This window comes from Corythoichthys intestinalis, chromosome 2 (genome assembly GCF_030265065.1).
Source record: "Corythoichthys intestinalis isolate RoL2023-P3 chromosome 2, ASM3026506v1, whole genome shotgun sequence".
NCBI lineage: Eukaryota > Metazoa > Chordata > Actinopteri > Syngnathiformes > Syngnathidae > Corythoichthys > Corythoichthys intestinalis.
The window spans coordinates 15219000-15243239 of record NC_080396.1 but is presented as its reverse complement, the minus strand read 5'-3'; the positions used below and the strand labels follow the sequence as shown (position 1 = coordinate 15243239).

General features: G+C 38.5%; 1 protein-coding gene across 7 annotated transcripts in view; it reads left to right on the top strand.

Annotated features, from left to right (window-relative positions):
* Positions 1-24240, top strand: part of LOC130930991 (IQ motif and SEC7 domain-containing protein 1-like) — a 343354-nt gene that overhangs the window by 291978 nt on the left and 27136 nt on the right. For all 7 annotated transcript variants that reach the window (XM_057859405.1, XM_057859412.1, XM_057859428.1 and 4 more), the window contains 6 exons: positions 9728-10007; positions 10106-11367; positions 11480-11641; positions 18126-18248; positions 18612-18778; positions 23033-23172. In XM_057859405.1, coding sequence (XP_057715388.1) covers positions 9728-10007; positions 10106-11367; positions 11480-11641; positions 18126-18248; positions 18612-18778; positions 23033-23172 — 2134 coding nt within the window. The remainder of the gene's footprint in view (positions 1-9727; positions 10008-10105; positions 11368-11479; positions 11642-18125; positions 18249-18611; positions 18779-23032; positions 23173-24240) is intronic.

Below are 24240 nucleotides of genomic sequence, written 5' to 3'. Positions count from 1 at the left end.
ATGTTTGTATGTTGGTTAACGTGATCCAATAATTTTCCAATGTATAGGGAGGACAGGAGTTTCTGGAATAGCGCCCTGCTCCATTACTGCTAGTCCACGCCCTCTTTTTTCCTTTTAACATCCATTTCATTCCACTGCAAGCTCTCGGCACGCTTCATGCGTTTTGATTCCCCCCCCCCCTCAGTTTTTCACCAAGGAACTGACTTTTTAGACTAGGTTGTGACTGCCCAGCCTCCCAACCTCTCATACACAAAATGGAAGGAGAGAGGCTTGGTTTGGTGTTATCAATGGAACACAAACGAGCCAATTGGACAAATTAATTTAGATTTTTATCATTCTTTAATATTACAAAAATAAATAACTAAAGCCCTCAGGCCACAAAACTCTTGCTTCACTAGCCAATTTTTAAAATTCAAATCTAAAAATGTAATTTGACCTTAAAATATCATTTTCTTAATTGTCCGAACCGCAGATGATTGTGTGTTTTGTGTTGCAGTCTGTTGTAAACTACAAGCTTAGTGTTAATCCTGTGGTTTCTATAACCTCTGACAATAATTTAGTTACCCTAATTTTCGCGCTATAAGGCGCACCTGACTATAAATTTGGCACAAAAACAGCATTTGTTCATACAGTCCCTGACCAAAGTCTTGTCGCTTATCCATTTTGTAGAAACAATTACTAATAACCTGACTTTTAATTACCGGATTCAATTGGTTTCAGAAATGGCTCATATGAATGCTAAGACCCTCCCAAATGATGTTGAATGTACAAAAATATATTTGTTTCACTGAAAAAAGACTTATTATTTAATGAAGACATAAAGGTCAAATTTTGGCAAGACAAAAATTTTAGCGCCGACAGAAAGTAGTGTGAAAATTGAACAAAAAATGTACTTCAAATACAAAAATATGTTACATAACATAAGCAAATTAAGTAGTGGTGCTGTGAGATCCAAATTTGATATTTTGTATGACTTCCATGGGCTTGAAGGACTGCATCCATGCAGTTCGGCAAAGATTCATACAATTTATTGATGAAGTCATCAGGAAGATCAAAGAAAGCAGTCTTGCATTACTCCCAGAGTTCATCAACATTCTTGGGTTTCGTCTTCCATGCTTCCTCTTTCATCCTGTTCATGTCTGGTGACTGGGCTGGCCAGTCCTGGAGGATCTTGATCTTCTTTGCCTTGAGGAACTTTGAGGTAGAGATTGAAGTATGCGATGGAGCACCATCCTGCTGCAGAATTTGTCCCTTTTTATGGTTAGGAATGTAAGAGGCAGCTAAGATTTGTTGATATTTCAGACTATTTATGCTGCCTTCCACCCTGCAGATCTCTCGCACACCCCCATACTGGATGTAACCCCAGACCACGATTTTGCCACCTCCAAACTGGACTGAAGCCACACTTGACTATAAGCTGCAGTTGTCCTCACTCTATTATGGAATATTTACACCAAAAGATATTAACCGGTAACACTTTATTTGAAAGCGGCTTCATACGACTGTCATTAGACCAAATGAACCACCGTGAAGCTTTGAACCAACTGGCTGCAAAGCTTCATTGCTTTTAAGAAGCTTCATTTGGACATCACTTCTCCCTTGGGGGAGACAGTCAACCTTTGTTTTCAACACTGTTGTCGTTCAACATGCCTCCTAGCATACATTACAGCGCTACAGATGTAAATGACAATCAGTGGGACTATAAGACTGCCATTAGACAATCATAATTATGACATGACACTGTCATGAGCATTAATGAATGCTTATAACAGATGTCATTTAGTGATATCTGAAAAATTATCTCACTTTTGAATGGATGTAAAAGATCCAAGCTGGACGTAAATGAGTTAGTGACATAATTTGCCGGATGACACCTAATGACATTAGCATTCAGTAATGCCCATGATAGTGTCATGTCATAATTATGACGGTCTTATGACGCCGCTGTCAAATAAAGTATTACCTATTAACCCAAATAAATCAACAAATAAGACATACTGGATTATAAGCCGCAGGTATCAAAACGAACGAAAAAAGTAGCGGCTTATAGTCTGAAAATCACGGTATTCATCTCTGCTTGCATATTGTTAGGTATTTTATACACAGTAAAAGATGGCTGCTAAGCCAACAGTTATTGAATGAAACCACAAAATACACCGATGTACACTAATGTCCACTGTAGGGAATGTCTTTACACATGCCAGAAAATAATTTGAAGTAGTCCACATTCATCTTATTCTTAGCCTGTTTAGTACACGCTGCCTTATACTGTATTCATTGCTAATATCTTACAACAGTAACCTTACAATAACAGTTCAGAATTTCACTGCCAGGGAGTAAATTGTTCCAAGCTGATGCATTTATCCAAATGATTCCATACTATTAAATATCTGCTAACCATACCACATCTGGTATATCGTACAAATGACAACATAGATTTTATTTTTAGTTACTCTACAGCCGTACACATTCTTCATTGTGCCATTAATCAATTCATAATAAATGTATGAATCAGTATTTCCAGAGACTGCCCTTTTGGTGCTGTGGGAGCAGGTAAAGTGTGTGTGTGGATGTTAGCGTAGTGTTTGACAGATGGCTCGGACGTTTTTTCCCGTCCCAGTGCTGATTATGAAATGGAGTGTTGTGTTGAGCTAGATTCTGTAATTTCAGCTGTATTAAAGCTGCTGTTTTGTACTCATGTGCACTCCAACTTTAAATGTACTTCCTAGCAAGATGTTAAATGCTCATGAGATCATCTCCATCTGCGAAGAATGAATGACTGTGATACCTAAGAACATATAATCTCTGTTTGTATCCATTCCAAACAATATTGCAGCTCTTGGAACTGGATTTAATGTTTTCCCGCTGATGATTGTGACGACCACTTTCAGCAATACGCACATGCTTTGTTGAGTAACAATAGACCTTTAGTGGGTGTCATGCGCTAAGGATTTAGCAATCACTTTTTAGATGTCCATTTTCGAGATCTGTCAGGCCATGCGATAATAATGTAATATTAAAAAGAAAATAATAATTTGGATTAAAATAAATAAATCAACTGAAATAAATACACTGAAATAAAGTGTCAATTTAATGTTGACATACTTAAACGAACACTTGGTAACTTTTCAGTTTTGGTCGGTTTTAGCGCTGCCGGTGGACAAAAGCGGTAGTGTTTTGCCTTGAGGTAGACTGAGTCATCCATGACGACCAGTGCTGCGTTTCCCATGAGGGCCAGCGCACACCCTCATAATGTCGTAAAATCATAATGGTCGCCTGTAGATGGATTAAACGGCATTTCTGTTTCCAGCGGCTGTGTGAAGGATGAAAAGTCATAAAGTAATAAATCCAGTTAGGGTTACACAATAGCATATGATGGTTAGCAACCGTGTGGCTTAGTGTGGCTAACCCCCCCCCACTCCACCCGAATTCGTCAGCGCTGACAAGTTCGGGGGGTGGGGGGGTTGGGGGGGGGGGGGGGGGGAGTCACGTCAGCGAGTGAAAAGCCGGGCCAATGATGTTTATTCTGCATATCCTGGTAGACTTTTCTTTTTCCTCCTCAGACAAAAATCTTCCTAAAAAATAATCAAACAAAAATACGAATTAAATAATGATTTAAAAAAAAAAATATATATATATATATATATATATATATTAGGGCTGTCAAAATTATCGCGTTAACGCGCGGTAATTAATTTTTGAAATTAATCACGTTAAAATATTTGACGCAATTAACGCACATGTCCCGCTCAGACAGTATTCTGCCTTTTGGTAAGTTTTACAGCAAGGCTTTTGTGCTGTCTAACAGCGAACTCTTGTGGTCGCTTTGCGACATGGTTTGTTTTCTTGTCAGTTCATTATGGCTGCAGGACGTCTCGGGCTAACGCCTACGTTGTGATGTTGTGCTTATATGATCCTTGGACAAGATTTGTCCGTAAGTATGGTTGTTGTAAAGAATGTACATGTTATGTTAGTAAGCGAAATGTTCTATTTTTTGTATGAGACGCTTTTTGTTTATGTTTAGTGAACCTGTATAGCGTGCTAAGCTAACGTTGTTGATAATGCAATGCTTGTGTACTTTTTTTGGGTAGTTTTACGACGGTCTAAAGAGGACAATGGTTTGAGGCTATTCTATTAATAAATCAGATGAAAAAGGAAGAAGTCTGATTATTAAGGCGTCGTTCACTAGCTGTCTAGCTTTGGAAAAAGTAGACGCTTCGGAGTGAGGACAGCATAGACAGATTTAAATGACAGTAGAGTGAAATGCCCACTACAGTCCTTATGTACCTACCGTATGTTGAATATACAGTGGGGAGAACAAGTATTTGATACACTGCCAACGGGTTTTCCCATTTACAGTGTATCAAATACTTGTTCTCCCCACTGTATATATCCATCTTGTGTCTTATCTCTCCATTCCAACATTTTACAGAACATATATATATAGTTTACAGAAAAATATGGCATATTTTATCGATGGTTTGAATTGCGATTAATTAATTTTTAAGCTGTAATTAACTCGATTAAAAATTTTAATCGTTTGACAGCCATAATATATATATATATATATATATATATATATTTATATATATAATGCAGACCCATGGAAATGTAGTCCAGTCAATACACACTCACACAGTAGGTTATGTGCCAAATAAACATTTTTATAAATTACCATCACGACAACTGTCATTGACAAATTGTTACGCTCACTTAATTGTTATTCTCATTAAATGTTCTGACAAACTATTCAACCAACACGTTCCCAAATGCAGCAGTTCAAAACTACATTTCCCATAATGCTTAGCCTGTCTTAGCTCATTGATAGCTACCCTATTAGCGAGCACCGGTAGCCGGGGCAAAATCAAAAATTGCTATAAAAGTTTACAATCATCTGCAGCGACACGATGCGACACCCAACGGGATTTTACACATCACACTTGTACAAAGCTCCGATAAAAGTCAACAGTTGCCAAAAAGTAAGTTTAGCAAGTGTACCTGTAGCCTGTCGTGACGAAAGTTTGTTTGTGAATGAGAATTGTCAGTTAACGCCATGATAAAGACAGTCTGTGACGGCGCATGCATGCTATTTTCGACTTAATTACTCTTTTGGGTACATGAGCATTTGATTTTATACGTATTGATCGGAAAAAACTCTTAATAACTCGGCAAGCTCCCTGGGAACACGTCACAGGCAGCACAGTACCGGAGTATTCTGTGCAAAGTGTCAATCAATTTTAACACATGCTAATTGGGCCTGTGAAAAATAATGAAAACCGGACATTTTCATTAATTTATAAAACACAGCCGGACGCCACGGACAGGACGTAAAAAGTGGACATGTCCAGGCAAAAGAGGACGTTTGGTCACCCTAGTAAAAGAAAAACAAGCAGTATGATAAAACTATTAGAATTTGTATAATATAAATACAAACAAAAAAATAAACATCACACAAAAACAATTACCATATTTTTCGGACTATAAGTCGTTTTTTTTCATAGTTTGGCTGGGGGTGCGACTTATACACTGGAGCAATGTATGTGTGAAATTATTATTATATGGATGAATGAATGAATGAATGCTTTATTTGGACATGAGAAAACAAACGAAAAACAAAATGAATTTTTTTTTCTTTAATCAGACAGAACCAATGATATTCTCCAGATAACAGAAACAATAGTTAAGACAATAATAATAATGATAATAATAAACAAGATCAGAATTTATTCATTGTCCAAAAAGGAGTAGGATGAAGCATTTGCTTATTAAAACCTACCCCCCATTTCTATTCCTTAATTACATCTGTCCGCACTATGTAACTAGTCCTCATATTAACAATGAAATAAACTAAATAACCATATACATAAGATGCAAGATAAACAAAAATAAACAGGACTTAGCCAATAACAGATATGTGAAAACCCCCTATAATTTAACCCCTTCCTCTTCCCTATACCCAGTGAAAACCATGTGCTTGTACCACTTCCTATATCATTTCACATGTTATTTTGGTGTTTTGGAGTGACACTGATGGTTTGGTAAACTTGTTAGCATGTTTTTTTATGATATAGTTATTTGAATAACTCTTAATAGCTGTTACGTTAACATTTTATGGCTGGTGCGACTTATAGTCCGAAAAATACGGTAAATCTTCAATCATATTTCATGTAATTTCATCATTAACAAATGATGAAAATGACCTCAGAGGAACTTTGACTGCCAAACGAGTGGCGCTTTTACTATGCCTGATATTTGAGAAATATTTCTACAAGTTAGCCCAAATCATTAACATTGTTCATGGAAGCTTTGTGATGTTCTTTGCAACACTCTGTTGTTCAATAGTGTTTATTTGTTACCCTAGCATCGTGGTTGTTTGACAGCTTGCTGTTGCAGTGGCATTTTGTAGTCAGGCTGACTAATAAAGGAAGTGGATTGTGTACACTATGTGGGTGTGTCGAGTCACAGCTCGAACACATTTGCTTACCAATGAACAGGGGCCACTCTATACCATGCAGGAAAATAAATGCCAAGTGTAGCTGCTCAGGACACAGTTTAACTGCCTTTAAGAGCCCACAAAAGTCATATTTGCTCGGCTGTTGTATACAAAAGTGGACTTTGAGACAAGTACGGTACCTAAATAGTGTGACGTTGCTCCGACAAACATCACGCAACTCACTGTGGTTACTGATTGGTCCTTTGGGTGGCATAAAGGGAAGTTTCCTGGAGGAGCGTGTACTCTGGACCTGAGTTGGCTGAAAGAATGTTGAACAAAATATGAAGGAAGAGAAAATAGAGGGTCCCTTCGCAATAAACTTTCAGCTCATTATTCAGATGTGTGAAAGAGCGAGTGAGTAATTATCTCATTTTCTTCATTATCTGTTAACACATCCAATGAGCGAGTCGGCTGACTATAAATTAAATGCTATATTTGCATTTTTTTCACACCATTAAAAAAACATTCTTTTTGTGTCTCACTGTTTTCAAATTAGAATCATACTTGCAAATTTGTGAATGCAAATTATAAGGAAGTTACATGCTGTTCTTCCTTTTGTATTATAACACTTGTATGTGATTTGCAACAGTCTTTGTTCTACCAATATGTCGTAAAAAAAAAAAAAAAAAAAAAAAGTATAACGTATAAGACAGCCCTGATTATAAGACGACCCCCTCTTTTTCAAGACTCAAGTTTAAAGACTTTTTGAACACCAAATTAGTTTTCATACAGAAAGTAATTACAGTACATCGGAAGCAAATGATTATAACAATATTTTTGAGAGAAAAAGCATGTTATTTTGCCTCATTCAAATCTTAATATCTGAACATTTAAATATGTAAACTAAAGTGCAATCACGTTCGTAAATGAATGGCTTCTGGTATTTGAAATGTAAATAAACCAATCTATTGTGATAAAACAACAAAATTGCAATAACTGCATTAACCATCAAAGTGAAGTCTAACTGTAACTGTAGTCTTGAAACAAATCTGAATAAGGAAAAACATTGCAATAAAATAATGCAAACTGGCAGTGGCGGACTTGGCAATTTTGGGGCCGAAGGCAAACATATCCAGGGGCCCTCTTCATGGGTGAGGGGTTAAAACGGTGAGAAGGGTGTGGAGGAAATATGTTCCGGTACACTAGGGCTGTCCTAAATTACAAATTTTCTCCTGATTAGTCAGCCGACTAGTTTTACAATTAGTCGACTAATAATTTTCTTTTCTTTTTTTTTTTTTTTAAATAATTGAGCAATGAAATTTTTGATGACACTTATTAATTCACAAAACCATTTTGGAACACTTAAATTATTTATTAAAGTACAAATAATCATGTAGATAACAATAAATAATCACAAATAAACAATGAGGTTACATGCTGATAGTATGGGGTGTCAAACAATTAAAATTTTTAATCGAGTTAATTACTGTTTAAAAAATAATTAATCGCAATTAATCGCAATTCAAACCATCTATAAAATATGCCATATTTTTCTGTAAATTTTTGGAATGGAAAGATGAGACACAAGATGGATATATACATTCAACATACGGTACATAAGTACTGTATTTGTTTATTATAACAATAAATCAACAAGATGGCATTACCATTATTAACATTCTGTTAAAGCGATCCATGGATAGAAAGACTTGTAGTTCTTAAAAGATAAATGTTAGTACAAGTTATAGAAATTTTATATTAAAACCCCTCTTAATGCTTTCGTTTTAATAAAATTTGTAAAATTTTCAAACATCAAATGAACTAGTAGTTTATTGTTGATGCCACCGGACTCAATGCTCATGGGTGCTGACGCTGAAGCCTATAAAATCACAAAACTCCGAAAAACACAACAAGTACACATTTCACTGTGCTGTCGTTTTAATGTTTGAGCATGGCATGTGCGTTAATTGCGTCAAATATTTTAACGTGATTAATTTTAAAAATTAATTACCGCCCGTTAACGAGATAATTTTGACAGGCCTAGCTGATAGCATTTACTAATGCAAAAGAATGGAAAGTAAACAGATTCAGAAAACTGACTTTGCCTTTCCAACATTATTCAAAACAATTCTTTAAAAAATGCTATCATTATTATTATAGTATACTACTATATATAATAGTAGTATAATAATTATAATAATTATTCATTGCCAATCATATTTGTCATAAAGAGTGTCATTTGAAAGCTATTCTTAGTGTAGAATCTGTATTCTGTAGTATTTACTCAACATATTATAATATTATTTCTGAAGTATGTGGGATTAACTCCAGAAATCGTTATTTATATGACGAACATGACGTGCTTTTATTTTGAAATGTTCACCGGAGGTCCGTTTGCTAAACCGCTAACCGAAAGCTTTACACTGAGTGTTATTGTATGACTGATTGGAACTGTACTGCATTGTTTCGCCACAGGGTGTGCTGTCGTGTATTTTATGTTCAGTGTGAAGAAGAAGAAAGTTAAAAGAGGCATTAGCGGCCTCCGGCCTGTTCTCAACTTCTCCCTCACTGCACTTTGGCTCTTATGGAGAGCACGTTTGCTCATGTGTTCGAAATAAACTATAGCCGACGTGTAAAGTAGCAAGTGAGCTGTAAAAATAGCGAGCTTAGTGGGGTGAAAAACGCAGGAGAGCTAAGTGAAGCTAACGAACAGCTAAGCGGAGCTAAGCGATGCTAAACGGAGCTAAGGGAAGCTAAACGGCGCTAAATGAAACTAAGCGACTGATACTCAGTCCGTCGTCGGGGAACAGTCCATTGTAGTGCGTTTGTGTGTGTGTGTGGGGGGGGGGGGGGGGGGCGGGGGTAATATAAATGCAGCATTCAAATGGCTTTCTTTTTTGTTTTGTTTGTTTGGTATGGTGACGTAATTATACATGATGAATAGTTGGGGGTGCTGCTGGCTCCGGTGGCCCAAGCCCTTGCTCGTTGGGGCAAGGGCAGCTGGTTGGGGGCCGCCTACTGGTTGGTGGCCTAGGGCGATCGCCTACTTCGCCTGAATAGAAGATCCGCCTATGCAAACTGGTTAAACTGAAAAGAGTAGCTGAGATCTGTCTTGACAGAACATCGCTTCACTGATATCTGGCGCCATCTAGCGCTGTGAATGGGTATAATGTCTAGACCGCGAATATAAGACGACCCCCTCTTTTTCAGTGTTATTTCAATGCAAAAAACACCGTCTTATATTCGGGCCAATTTGGATGTTGTCGATTAAAGTCTCACTGTCCTGTTTTGCAGTGTGGAAGGGGATGGACGGTCCAATGAGAGCGGCCCTTCCCTAGATGAAGGAGCAGGTTATGGACCAGGTCCGGTGACTCACGGGTCAGTCATCAGCCCTGACCGCTTTGACAGCGCCCTCTACAGCCACGGCGTTCAGCCTGGGCCTCAGAGACCCCGGCGACCGAAGCTCCAGCACTCGCAGTCCATCCTTCGGAAACAAGCAGAGGAGGAGGCCATCAAGCGCTCCCGCTCGCTATCAGAGAGCTATGAGCTCTCTGCTGATCTTCAGGATAAACAGGTATTTATTTAATCACCTCCGACTTTAAAGAGAATCCACCACTAAGACGTGCTAAATCACCTTTTGGCCAATTTTACCATGTTCTATCTTCTTTTCAGGTGGAAATGCTGGAGCGCAAATATGGAGGACGATTCATAACCCGGCATGCGGCTCGCACGATCCAGACTGCCTTTCGCCAGTATCAAATGAACAAGAATTTTGAACGTCTCAGGAGCTCTATGTCCGAGAATCGTATGTCCAGACGTATCGTTCTCTCCAACATGAGGATGCAGTTATCATTCGAGGGTGCCGAGAAAGTGCACAGCTCGTACTTTGAAGGGAGACAGGTGTCCATGACGGAGGATGGCGCCCCAATGTCCATGTTGCAGACTGAATGTGGGGATATACAGGTCCATCAGCAGGCTAATATGGCATCTCATCCACCCACGCAGGGTGATCTGACAGATGCCATCACGGAACTAGAGGACGCCTTCTCCAGGCAGGTCAAATCCCTGGCCGAGTCCATAGACGATGCACTGAACTGCCGCAGCCTTCAGGGGGATGAAGGTCCAGACCCTGAGGTGGAGAGAGAGGTTCCTTATCAAGTGAAGCCTCACCGAAGGGCAGCTGGACACATTCAGGATGACGCCATGGCATCTTATAGCGACGTCACACTGTTCATCGACGAGGACGACATGTCACCTCCCATTGCTCTATCGAGGTCGGGAGAACACCCCCCTGGTATTGAATCGGACATGCGCTTGCGATCATTCAACTCCTCCCAGGACTACTGGCCTATTGACCCTAAAGATGAAGGTCGGGATACGGATACGAGCTGCCGCAGCACTCCTTCTCTTGAGTGCCAAGAGCAACGTCTGAGAATGGACCATCTTCCTTTGTTGACAATAGAACCTCCTAGCGACAGTTCTGCAGAGCTCAGCGATCGTTCCGAACGGGGCTCGGTCAAAAGGCCGCCTGTGTACGAAACGCACGGCCATATCGTAACGTCATCCCAGGCAAGCCCCAAACATATTTCCCATGGACCCCCGCCACGAGCACCGTCCCGTGATGAGGATGCTCCTCTACGTCACCGCCACCGCCAGCTGGAGAGCCACCTAGCTATCAACGGCTCAGCTAACCGGCAGAGCAAATCGGAGTCCGACTTTTCGGATGGGGACAATGACAGCGTCAACAGCACATCTAACTCAAACGACACTATTAACTGTAGTTCTGAGTCCTCGTCGAGGGACAGCCTACGAGAGCAGACGCTGAGCAAGCAAACTTACCACAAAGAGACACGAAACAGCTGGGATTCGCCCATCTTTAGCAACGATGTGATTCGTAAGAGACATTATCGTATTGGCCTGAATCTCTTCAACAAGTAAGCACTAATAACCACATACATTATGATATTTTATCATCTGTTCATTCTTTAAACTTAAATTAATTTGAGGAATTAATGTATTTCCCTCTTGAATTGTCGGATTCATCAGGAAGCCAGAGAAGGGAATCCAGTACTTGACTGAGAGGGGCTTCATTCCTGACACACCAGTTGGTGTTGCTCACTTCTTGCTGCAAAGAAAAGGCCTGAGTCGGCAGATGATTGGAGAATTCCTAGGAAATCGACAGAAACAGTTCAACAGGGATGTTTTGGAGTGAGTATGACATTGTGGACACATTTGGAGGGACTACACCAAAGATGTCCAAAGTCAGGCCCGGGGGCCAAATGCGGCCCGTGGTCAAATTTCATCCGGCCCCCAGCCTCTGTCATAAAATCAATAACGTCTGGCCCGCACACACTTAATAAATTGTTCAGCAGTACTGCTACCAGCATATGAAGTAGCTTACACACTAAATGCTGCTCCTCATTTACCCACTAAAAGGCACTCTAAGAAACATTACCCCGTGTTTTACCCTTTACTTACAATTTTCTAAATGGCGACAATCAACAAAAAAAAAAGGAAGTTGACTGCGTTGGCCGACGCTTCAAGGATAGGTGGAAATTGGACTATTTCTTCACTAAAACACGCAATAACTGTGTCTGTCTCATTTGCAAAGAGACAGTCGCTGTTTTTAAAGAGTTCAATGTGATGCGATATTACCAAACAAGACACGCTGACATGTACAACAAGATTACAGGGAAGATACGTAGCGAGAAATTGAAGCAACTTGAAGCTAGTTTAATTTCACAGCATCAGTATTTCGCAAGAGCCTGAGAGTAAAAAAAGAACGCAACAAAGGCTAGTTGCGATATTGTTGAAATTATTAATAAAAGAAAAATAATAAAGAAAATGTGACACACAGAATGGCTTGCTAAAATTTGCTTAAATATATTGTTCTACGTAAAGGACGTCAGCCAAGGTCGCCCCCCCACATTTTTACCACACCAAATCTGGCCCCCTTTGCCAAAAGTTTGGACACCCCTGGACTACACCATACAATTTAACTTAGGCAGACATACAGCTAGGATGCTGTGTGTACTTGGTTGAGGATTGTTCAAGCTGGTATTGATGTTTTTTCTTCTTTTAACGAGCAAAACCCAAAACAGGTTGTCCCAGAGTTACGAACGAGTTCAGTTCCTATGAGGGGTTTGCCATCTTAGGCAGGGGTCCCCAACCTTTTTTTGCACCACGGACCGGTGTGATTTGGGTCATTTTTTTCACGGACGTGTGTTCTGTCAGATTTTGCACCCTTACAAAATTTTACTCCCAAAGCTTTTGTGGCGGTGAAAAAAGCCCTCTTTTATATACAGTTGGACTCTCAATTAGAGCTGAAACGAATACTCGAGCAACTCGAGTAACTCGAGTTTAAAAACTGATCCAGTGATGTTATTCACCTCGAGGGATCGTTTAATTTTGCCAGCTCTAAGCATCACGTTTTGCCCGGGCTACTTTTAATGCGGGACAACGCGCTGACGTCACGTGCGTAGAGGAAGAAGCAATAAAAAAATACCTTACTGCAGCCGACAGCCGTTACAAACTGTGCCGAAGTTGCTAAAAACTACGCCCGCATGTTGCTACGGTGGTAGCAGCCTAGCAGGTATGGTCTGAGGCGTGTCATAAATATCACATGTACGTAGAACTAGATGCAAAATGAGCGACTCGGCGACGTTAATGAAACAGCCGCCATCTTAAAGCAGTACACTTCTGAGCGCTCATAAATAAGATACTAACGTTATCCCTGCGGAGGGCCAGGTTTCTATTCATTATGACCACTGTCGATGCGTGGCTAACTCTTACATACAGGCTTTATTTAATCTGTGAAAACAGCGCTGTAGAGTGATTAGGGTGTAAAATAAAAACATAATAATGCTAACTGTCAATTTTAGCTCAGTAGTCATTGCTGGATAAAACACCAAGTAACACTGGTGCCTAATGTGCTCCAATACAGCACAGCATTTATTTTGAACACTGCAAAAACTCAAATCCTATAAAGACTTACAGTTTAGACTAACTTGACACAAGTGGAAATTCAATTGCAACATGTAGGAAAAACACCTAACTTTTAAGTCGTGTGTTATCAAGCGTCATGACATTTTTAGGTAAGAAATATATATATTTCTTATAAGATCTAAAAGTATGTGGAGTGAAAGCAGTGAACTAGTCTTTTTTTAGTCACATTTGAGAAGCAATTGTTGGCTGTTTTCAACAATGTACATTGAAAATAAAGACATTGATTGACTGAAAATGGTCCAATATTACATGAAATGTCTTGTTTTCTCATCTATATGTACAATTGCTCTTTACCTAAAAAAAAAAAAAAATGTTTTATCCGATTACTCGATTAATCGATAGAATTTTCAGTCGATTACTCGATTACTAAAATATTCGATAGCTGCAGCCCTACTCTGAATGTTGTCCAATGGTGCTAAAAAAGTATTTACACCATAAACATACGTGTGCAACACAAAAATGGCGTAAATTAATGCTTAACGACACTGCAAAGTCGTTAAGTGAGAGAGCTGCGTGCAGTTGTTGTGTGCAGCCAACGTTGGCAAACGTAAGTTGATATTCCTTTCTTTAAAGAAAGTTTGTAGTGTGTACTTTGGAATTGCTGCAATCGTTGTCATTTTTAATGTTACGCACATGCCAAATTTGTCAAAACACGGGCAATGTGCGGCAAAAAATTACAGCAAATATAAAACAACATTTGTTTTTAGCCCCTTCGCGGTAAGTGCAGGGAAAACACAACTCACCCGCTGAATCAGTGGGAGGCCTGAGCTTGTTTCACTGAGACGAGATGGTCCCATGAATATGTGATGGGAGAGTGAGAAAAGCCCGCTTCACAAAGATACGATGTTGGAAATTGTAGCACAGTTTTCAGTGCTCTCCTAGCAATGTCAGGATATTCCGATATGACTTTAATCCAGAACCTCGGTAGAGTTGTTGTCTCAAATATACGTTTAAGGTCGCCGTGATTTGCGATCTCTACAAGCTGATCTGTCTGTTGCACAGACATGCTCGAATCACTCGGTTTATTCACATATGGGTCACGAATCCACTCCTTCGCAGTTCGTGGGTCTTTAGTGATTGGGAAGTAGCATAGATTTTATTTTCTTCTAGGTTGTAGGCTCATCTTCTGGCTCGTCAGGTGCCCTTTCCCCGTAAATAATCTGTCCAAAGACGTCTGTTTTTCAGTCATTCATGTGTGGGGGCTAATTATTTCCGGGATCAAATGTGATGCTCCCGCCCTACGTCATACATCATTATCGAGGACAAGCGCATATAGATATACAAAACAAGATGTACTGCTAGCAGTCCAATCAATGGATTTCTATGACGACATTCTATCCTGTAGTATTATATCTAAAGTAGAGAGGGATATTGGTGTGTTAAGGGGCACACACCAAAGTTAATTTGGCCAGACCGCAGTCGTTAATAAATGATTATTTCTATGCCGCCCGTTAGCAAATGCGCCATGGACCGGTACCGGTCCGCGGCCCGGCGGTTGGAACCCCTGATCTAAGGCACCGCAAGATTCGATTCGATTACGATTCAGGGTGCAACAATTCGATCACAGTATTGACGATGATCACGATTATCACAATTATCAACTCATCATACATTATTAATTAATAAAGTAGCTAAACAAATTTATGGCCATTATTTTTATTTTAAATATCCTAATGATTCAACAGGAACGATGGAAACATGCCCATACAACAAAAAGCTGCCCTTAAGCTGCTTTTTATTTATTTTTATTTTTTTAAAAGAACGTGTACTAACATTAACCATTTCAAAGGCAGTACTTATTTCTCAACATGCCAATACAATACAAAGCTGACCTTAAGCTGCTGTTTTTCACAAGAAGGTATGACAGCATTAGCTGTTTCAAAGGCAGCACTTATTTCTCTCAACAATACAATAAAATTGGAGAATGAATTCCACATTTTCTGAAAAAAACAAAAAACAAAGTGCCTTTAGAAATAAGACTACAAACCAATTTACTTTTTTTTCACAGTACTGCCAGTACTGTATATATTGATATTTGTATAAATTAGGGCTGTCAAATGAATAAAATTTTTAATCGAGTTAATCACAGTTTGAAATTAATTAATCGTAATTAATCGCAATTCAAACCATCTCTAAAATATGCCATATTTTTCTGTAAATTATTGTTGGAATTGAAAGATAAGACACAAGACGGATATATACATTCAACATACTGTACATAAGTGCTGTATTTATTATAACAATAAATCTATAAGATGGCATTAACATTATTAAGATTCTTTCTGTTAAAGGGATCCACGGATAGAAAGACTTGTAGTTCTTAAAAGATAAATGTAAGTACAAGTTATAGTAATTTTATATTAAAAACCCTCAATGTTTTCGTTTTAATAAAATTTATAAAATTTTCAATTAAAAAAATTAACTAATAGCGCGCCATTGTTGACGTCGCCGAGCGAGACGTCCCATGGGCTCCCTGCCGTTCTTCCACAGTGTCTTTAACTACATAAGGTAGTGATTGAAATAAACCACTAGGTGTCAATGGCAAGTTTTAAATTAATCAGAGATCTAGCCAACGAGTGCGTTTTGCCCCTCGACTGACGCCGTAGTTTCCGGGTTGATTGTACCATACGTTAATTTGAGCGTTGACTTCACAAATTACGAGACCTCTGGTAGTTTGTATATTGTGACTAAATATTGCCATCTAGTGTATTTGTTGAGCTAAACGAAATGCTTGAATAGAGTTTGACCGAAGTCTGAGTAAGTTTTATGTGTATTTTGCATAGCTATTTTGATTGGGAATGCCAGTTCTCTTTGCATTGAGCGCTTTTCTTTTTGTGAAGATTATTTTTTGGAGACATAGGAGTATTATTTTTGTTGTGTTTTCACTAAATAATCTTGTAGGGACTTAATTGTTCCGCCCAAATGCATGATGGGAAGTTGGGCAACCGTGACTGTCAGTGGTGGCTGCAAATGGTATATGTCCTGCATTGTGTTGAATGAAGCGTGTTAAGATAAAGATCATCTCCTGTCATTCTTCCCCACATCGTGCGCCACAATAGTTTTGTTTGCTGTGAAAGAGTTGCCAAAGCTTATGCCAATAAAGGGCGCGGTCCATTGAACACCCGTGTCCACTCGCATTTCCCTGCCTCTTAGCTCTCAATGTGCAAAAAAACGGCATCATTATAATCTTTTTGAGGCAATGCATGAGCGGGTCATTCCGCGCATGCGTTAAATGCGTCAAATATTTTAACGTGATTCATTTGAAAAATTAATTACCGCCCGTTAACTTGATAAATTTGACAGTATTTTTTTTTTTTTTTTTGATAAATAGGAATATTATTTATGTTGTGCTTTCACTAAATGATACTGTAGCGACTTAATTGTTCCGCCCAAATGCATGATGTGAAGTTGGGACACCATGAATGTCAGTGGTGGCTGCAAATGGTATATGTTCTGCGTTGTGATGAATGAAGCGTGTTTAGAAAAAGATCATCTCCTGTCATTCTTCCCCACGTCGTGTGCCACAATCATTTTGTTTGTTGTGAAAGAGTTGCCAAAGCTTATGCCAATAAAGGGCGCGGTCCAATGAACGCCTGTTTCCACTCTCATTTCCCTGCCTCTTGGCTCTCAATGTGCAAAAACACGGCATCATTATAATCTGTTTGAGGCAATGCATGAGCGGGTCATTCCGCGCATGCGTTAAATGCGTCAAATATTTTAACTAGGGCTGTCAAACGATTAAAATTTTTAATCGAGTTAATTACAGCTTAAAAATTAATTAATCGTAATTAATCGCAATTCAAACAATCGATAAAATATGCCATATTTTTCTGTAAATTATTGTTGGAATGAAAAGATAAGACACAAGACGGATATATACATTCAACATACATACAACATAAGTACTGTATTTGTTTATTGTAACAATAAATCAACAAGATGGCATTAACATTATTAACATTCTCTTAAAGCGATCCATGGATAGAAAAACTTGTAGTTCTTAAAAGATAAATGTTAGTACAAGTTATAGAAATTTTATATTAAAACCCCTCTTAATGTTTTTGTTTTATTAAAATTTATAAAATTTTCAATCAAAAAATAAAGTAGTAGCTCGCCATTGTTGATGTCATTGCACCATGCTCACTCCCCAAACCCATAAAATCATTTGGACCCAAGCGCCAGCAGAGGGCGCCAAACAACAAAAAACAGGTAACAAGTAACAAGCGGACATTACACTGCTGTCATTTTAATCTGAGCGGGGCATGTGCGTTAATTGCGTCAAATATTTTAACGTGATTAATTTTTAAAAAATTATTACCGCCCGTTAACACGATAATTTTGACAGCCCTAATTTTAATGTGATTAATTTAAAAAATTAATTACCGCCCGTTAACGCGATAAATTTGACAGCACTACGACAAATACAATACTGTATATATCAAGGTGTCCAGAAAAATGTGTGTCCACTAGTTCAAGTGCCAGCCTCCAAAATCATGTGACTTCTGTAACTAATTGATAGTGGCATCATATGAGCTAAGGCTCCAGCCATGGCAATGTCAAATGCTCTTTCACAAACACTAACATATATACACATGTGAGCCTGATGGAGTAGGATTTATTATAGCGTGGTGCGTGCATAATCATGTATATCTTGTGCTCTCTCTCTTTATCTGTGTGTACTGTGTAGCTGTGTGGTAGATGAAATGGACTTTCAGAGCATGGAGTTGGATGAAGCCCTCAGGAAATTTCAGAACCACATCCGTGTCCAGGGAGAGGCCCAGAAGGTGGAGCGACTCATTGAAGCTTTCAGGTGCACTTGCACGCTGACTGACACGCACATATTGATGCAGCACAGCACTCTGAATGTGCACATTGTGACAAAACGGGCTACAGAAATTAGTTGCTCTTCAAAATCTACTTGCTGATGATTTTAATGAGGATGTCGGATCACACAAATTATACCACTGTTCGTTTTCATAACTGTGTACTAACTGCTTATTAATGCCATTATCACTTGTGTTCCTCCTGTGGATGAGCATATTAAGGCAAAAAAGGAACCATTGTTAACATGTACTTCCTGTTTCCTTCAAGAAATATTAGCATATTTACTCACTATTCACAAGATGGCCACCTGCAGTATGTAATCTCATACTGTGTCATGTCTTCTTTTTAGCCAGCGATACTGCATCTGCAACCCTACAGTGGTGCGGCAATTTCGGAACCCTGACACGATCTTCATCCTGGCTTTCGCCATTATCCTCCTCAACACAGACATGTACAGCCCCAACGTCAAACCCGAGAGGAAGATGAAGCTGGAAGATTTCATCAAAAATTTAAGAGGTAAAAAAACACAAACTCACATTGCGTATTTGCATACTGAATTTGGATATAAAACATTAAAAACATGTCAAAACAAGATATATTTGTTTATTTTTGGCCTAAATCTACTTAATTTTCAGCTATCTCTGTGCCACTTTCTTGAGATTTTCCAGACATAAATGCATTAAAAAGATCCACTTTACCTACAGTATACAGTGATCCTACACTATATCTATACCACTATACACTATATCAGGGGTCATGAATTAAAAATCCTCTGGGTCCGAAATTAAAAAATTATAACAATCTCGAGTCCGGAAATATTTTTAATGGTTTTTTTTTTTCCAAAAAATACAAACATATCTTTACGTGGCCATGCTGATAATTACAACATTCAAAAATGTAAATAAAATATAAAAAATAAATTTATAGTAAGTAATAAATAATATTTAATAATTATTAATTAGTAATAGATAATAAAGCGATCATATTGAGCTCTTAATTCCGCTATCTTTTGAGAACAGATGGAAGAGTTCATAGGGAAACTTTGCAAAAAAGCTGCGTGCTTCGTCTCAAAGTGCCTTTTCAAATTGCTGCTTTTTACAAGCGCTAACATTGTTCGGCCATTCCTTACTACGTGGCGAAACGTCTACACAACGCTCAGCACGCTTGCGCAAGCATCCGCACGCATGCGCACATCGATCAGAAGCGGCGAGTACTCACTATTTTTGTTTTTATTTCGTTTTTTAGAACCTTTTCATTGCCTCAAAAATACTTTTTGCATGTATTACCCTCTCATACTTTTAACCATTGTGTTTTTTTGTGTTAGCTTTGATGCAATTGACCACATTAGTCACGTAGCGTATTTAAACCGTCTTTATTTGGTATAACTGCATATAAGTATTTTCTTAAAGCATTTTTAGTACGTTTTGCCTGTATGCATCCAAACAAAACAAGTTTAGCGCGCACGGTAGTACTTTGGGTGTCAAATTCGACTAATGTAGGACGTTTCACCGATGTAGCAGATTTTGGCAGAACACCGTCTCTGAACAGATGAGGCTTAGCGGTCTTGTGCTGCCACCAGGTAAAATGAACAAAAATGTGTCGGTCTACTCCTCCTTAAACACTCTGTTTTCTGCATCAATCTTGTGTAGTTTTGAGCACGCCATTTGCCATACCTTTTCGCCTCTTCCTCCCACTTCATTCGGCTCAGTTTTTGGCTGTCACTCCGTGGAGTCTGGAAAGCGAGTGTGAGACATGCTGTTCTAAAAATAACTTTCAAATGCTTCATTCCTATTGGCTGGCGCACGTGCGTCACCGCTAAGGTTTTTGTTTGTTGACCAACTCCTCTCTGCAAACCCGCGGGGGAAAAAAAAGATTTTGTTGTTGCAACGTGTATTAGTCCGGACAGCTTGAGATCCGGTTCAGACGGCTTGGGGGTCCGGAACCGGACCGTGGTCCGTGGTTCTGTGACCTCTGCACTATATCATTCTGTTTTCACCGTCTCGTCTCGAGTCTACCCCGCCGTTTGCAATAGCGAGGGAGAACGTCGTCTTTCGTATTTCTTTGGGATCAAAGTCATGGCTCGTGCTTGCATTTTGATTTAGGACACTGTTAAACATTTTCCTTTTGTGGCTCTGGGCTCGGGGGTGTACGGACTTTCTCTAGCATGATCTTGATCACATATACAATACTGCCGCTACCAGCCTACGTGACACGCTTACTGTAATGCAAATAAAAAGAGAAATCGAAGAGAAAGTTTAATTTCTAAATATGGAACCACCAACACGTTATAGTTAACTCACGCTCTGTTGTTTTTGTTTTTATGCTCCTCATTATTATTTTTGGTAATTATCGTTAAAACTAAAGTGTAAATAGCTGGTTGTCAAATGTATTGCTCTCAAATGAAAACAATACTACATTTTTATACTAAACCGTTTCATTGCAAATCATTATTAAGATGAATGTATTGAAATATCATTTTTGCACTGGTATTAATAAATAAAGAATCCAGTCAGCTCCCCTGTCGCCCCCTCGTCTCAGATCGTCAAATGTTGACAAGAAATAATTGTTTGCTCTTTACAATGTCGCCTTTGCACTCTCATTAGTCTGTTAAGAAAAATGGAGACATATTGCTACATCTTCCATGCCCGCGTGCGTTGTTTTTGGGCGCTTGAGTAGCATATGATGGACGGATGGACATTAATTTGTCAAACTAACCAACACCCGACACGCTCCGACACGAAAAAAATAAATAAATAAAACACTCGGAAAAAATTGACATGTATGTACTGTTTCATTGCAAATCAGTATTATGGTGATCATACTAAATATTCATTTTCCTGTGCACATATGAGGTAAATATCGCTGCCATGAAGCCTCCATACAGTGACAGCCCCCCCCCCCCCCCCCCCCCCGCACTGCTGTCACGCGACCGCAGGTCACCTTTTGCTTGCCTCGTAGCTACCCGCTAAAGTGTTTTAAACTACTGTAAATTTGATAGTATGTTGTCATATGTAGTCCCGAGTTTGTTGAGAAAAGTAGTAAACTAAACCATTCTCACTAGGTTTGCGTGGTGTTTTTGTATGTTTGAGCAGCACATGATAGGCTCCACATTAACAAATTAGGGATGGGCGAATCGATACCAAAATATCAATATTTCGATCCAGCGCATTATGTTTTAGGTATCGATCCCCAAGCAAAAGTATCGATACTTGGAATTAATATATTATATTTTCTATGTCTATTTTTGGGGGATATTTTTTGTGCACATTTTTAAAAAATATTTTATGTTTAATATTTATTTTGTTTAATATTTATTATCCTGTGAAATATATTCTTCCATATTGTTTTATGTTACAAACAAATGCTTGATTTCTTATGTTTTTTTGCTATTTATTTTTATTTTGTTAAAGGTCCATTTCAATTATTTCAAAATCTGTTTAAAAATTTGTGAGTTGGTAGGGAAACTGCTTTGCTAGTTATTAAAAGCAGCAGTTTTTCCATTGCAATGCATATTTGACACAAAGAGACTTTTAATAGTTTTTTAGTGCTTGCTGTAGTTGTACATTAGATATCATCAGAATGGCTGAGAACTTTGCAGGGTTGTGTATATATATATATATATATATATATATATATATATATATATATATACATATATATACATATATATATATGAACTTCTGGTATCGATATCGGATCGGGATCACAATATTTGGCCTTGGTGTTACTTGGTATCAGATCGAATCCAAAATCACTGGTATCGCCCATCCCTATAACAAATATGTGACAAAGTCCTTTCCTTTCACTTTTTGACATAACTCAGTCTTGCCCCCCGCCTGCACGCTGGCTGCTTATTGGCCACACGTGGAAGTGAGTGACGGACGCTCTCATTCTGTTTCCGCTCCCTCCCCCTGTCCGCAATGAGGCTGGCGTCTGATTGGTCGTGCGCAATGTCAGACGCTGCCGCTTGCTCAACGCCCTCCGACGCAAGTCCCGACTCCCAACTTCCTTAAGAACCAATCAGTGCAGAAGGTGGTTAGTTTGGTCTCGTTCCTCCAAACAATTTGTTCAAAAAGAACCGACCGATACAACACTACTTCAAACTTCTCGCACTCAGTCCATCGCGGACTTTTTTTTTAATTGAAAAAAGAAATAAATGCAGCATTTTAGTTAAAAATGTTAAGTTATATGTATTTTTTTTTTTGTTTATATACGCACATCTCATTTATATCATGATCTTGACATTTGCAGTGTTTAAAAAACATTTATTAAAATATACATGGTTTTTTTTTTTTTTTTACCCTTTTTTCCCCAAAGTATAATGAAAAAATGTACTATGTGTCTCATACTGAACACACCAAAATAATAATAATTATAGTTCTTATAATGTAAATAAGCTCTGCCTCTACTTAGCGAATTTTCGTTTTTCACACAGGGAGGTTGCGGTCCCCATTAACCATGAAAAACGAGGGATCACTGCACAGTATTAATATTAATGAGATCCAAAACATAATGGCTGATTTAGTTGGGGTCAAACTCAAATCACTACATCATATTCATGTAGATTTCTTTGCTTATTACTTTCCCATCAAACAATATTTAATATTTTAGGGTGGGGTTTTGAGTCAGACTTATTTTGTTGAGTTTTTTTTAATGAGAGGTCCATACAATGAGAAGGTTATTCAAAATATCCCATTCATTTAGGCAGCAGGTGTAATTTTTTTTCAACTCCATAAATTCATATTATTACTCTGGTCTATTTTGTGGCAGGTGTGGATGATGGTGAGGATATTCCCAGGGAGACTCTGGTTGGAATCTATGAGAGGATCCGTAAGCGGGAGCTGAAGACCAATGAAGACCATGTCTCGCAGGTCCAGAAGGTTGAGAAGCTCATCGTTGGGAAGAAACCAGTGAGTAGCATCTTCATCAGTTCAAAATATAAGATTAGTTACACACATATTCCCACAAAAAAAACAGATAAATATACCTTTAAACTAAATTACAATTGCATTACAAAAAAAACATTAGCTCAAAGAGAAATGTAGCTTATGTTGGTCTTAACAGGTAGCAGCGAGATACAGGCATGTGAAATGACTTATGTCATATTGACTGTTGCCACTAGAGGACAGTGTACCCACTCAAATCAATCAGTTCAAGAGATTTAAGATCAGTCACACAGTTTTAGTGACTCACTCTTAAGGCTGCAGCTATCGTTGGTAGTCAATTAATAGAAGAACTGGTTAGTTCGAATAATCGAGTAATTGGATTAGGAACATAAAAATATAAAATACCTGAGGATACCCCAAACGTATTGTAAAAACAAATACATGAGAATCTTAGTACAACAAAAGAGCAATTGGCTAACTTGCATAGCAAAAGTCCGCTAGCTTAAATGCTATAAAATGCTAACTTTTTTTTTTTTTTTTACAACGTTCTCAACAAATCATTCAAACACATACAGTGGGGCAAATAAGTATTTAGTCAACCACCAATTGTGTAAGTTCTCCTACTTAACAAGAGTAGAGAGGCCTGTAAATGTCAACATGGGTAAACCTCAACCATGAGAACAGAACATGGAAAAAAAAACAGAAAATCACATTGTTTGATTTTTAAAGAATTTATTTCCAAATTACAGTGGAAAATAAGTATTTGGTCACCTACAAACAAGCAAGATTTTTGGCTGTCAAAGAGGTCTAACTTCTTCTAACGAGGTCTAACGAGGCTCCACTCGTTACCTGTATTACTGGCACCTGTTTTAACTCATCATCGGTATAAAAGACACCTGTCCACCCTCTCAGTCAGTCACATTCCAAACTCCACTATGGCCAAGACCAAAGAGCTGTCGAAGGATACCAGAGACAAAATTGTAGACCTGCACCAGGCTGGGACGACTGAATCTGCAATAGGTAAAATGCTTGGTGTAAAGAAATCAACTGTGGGAGCAATTATTAGAAAATGAAAGACATACAAGAACACTG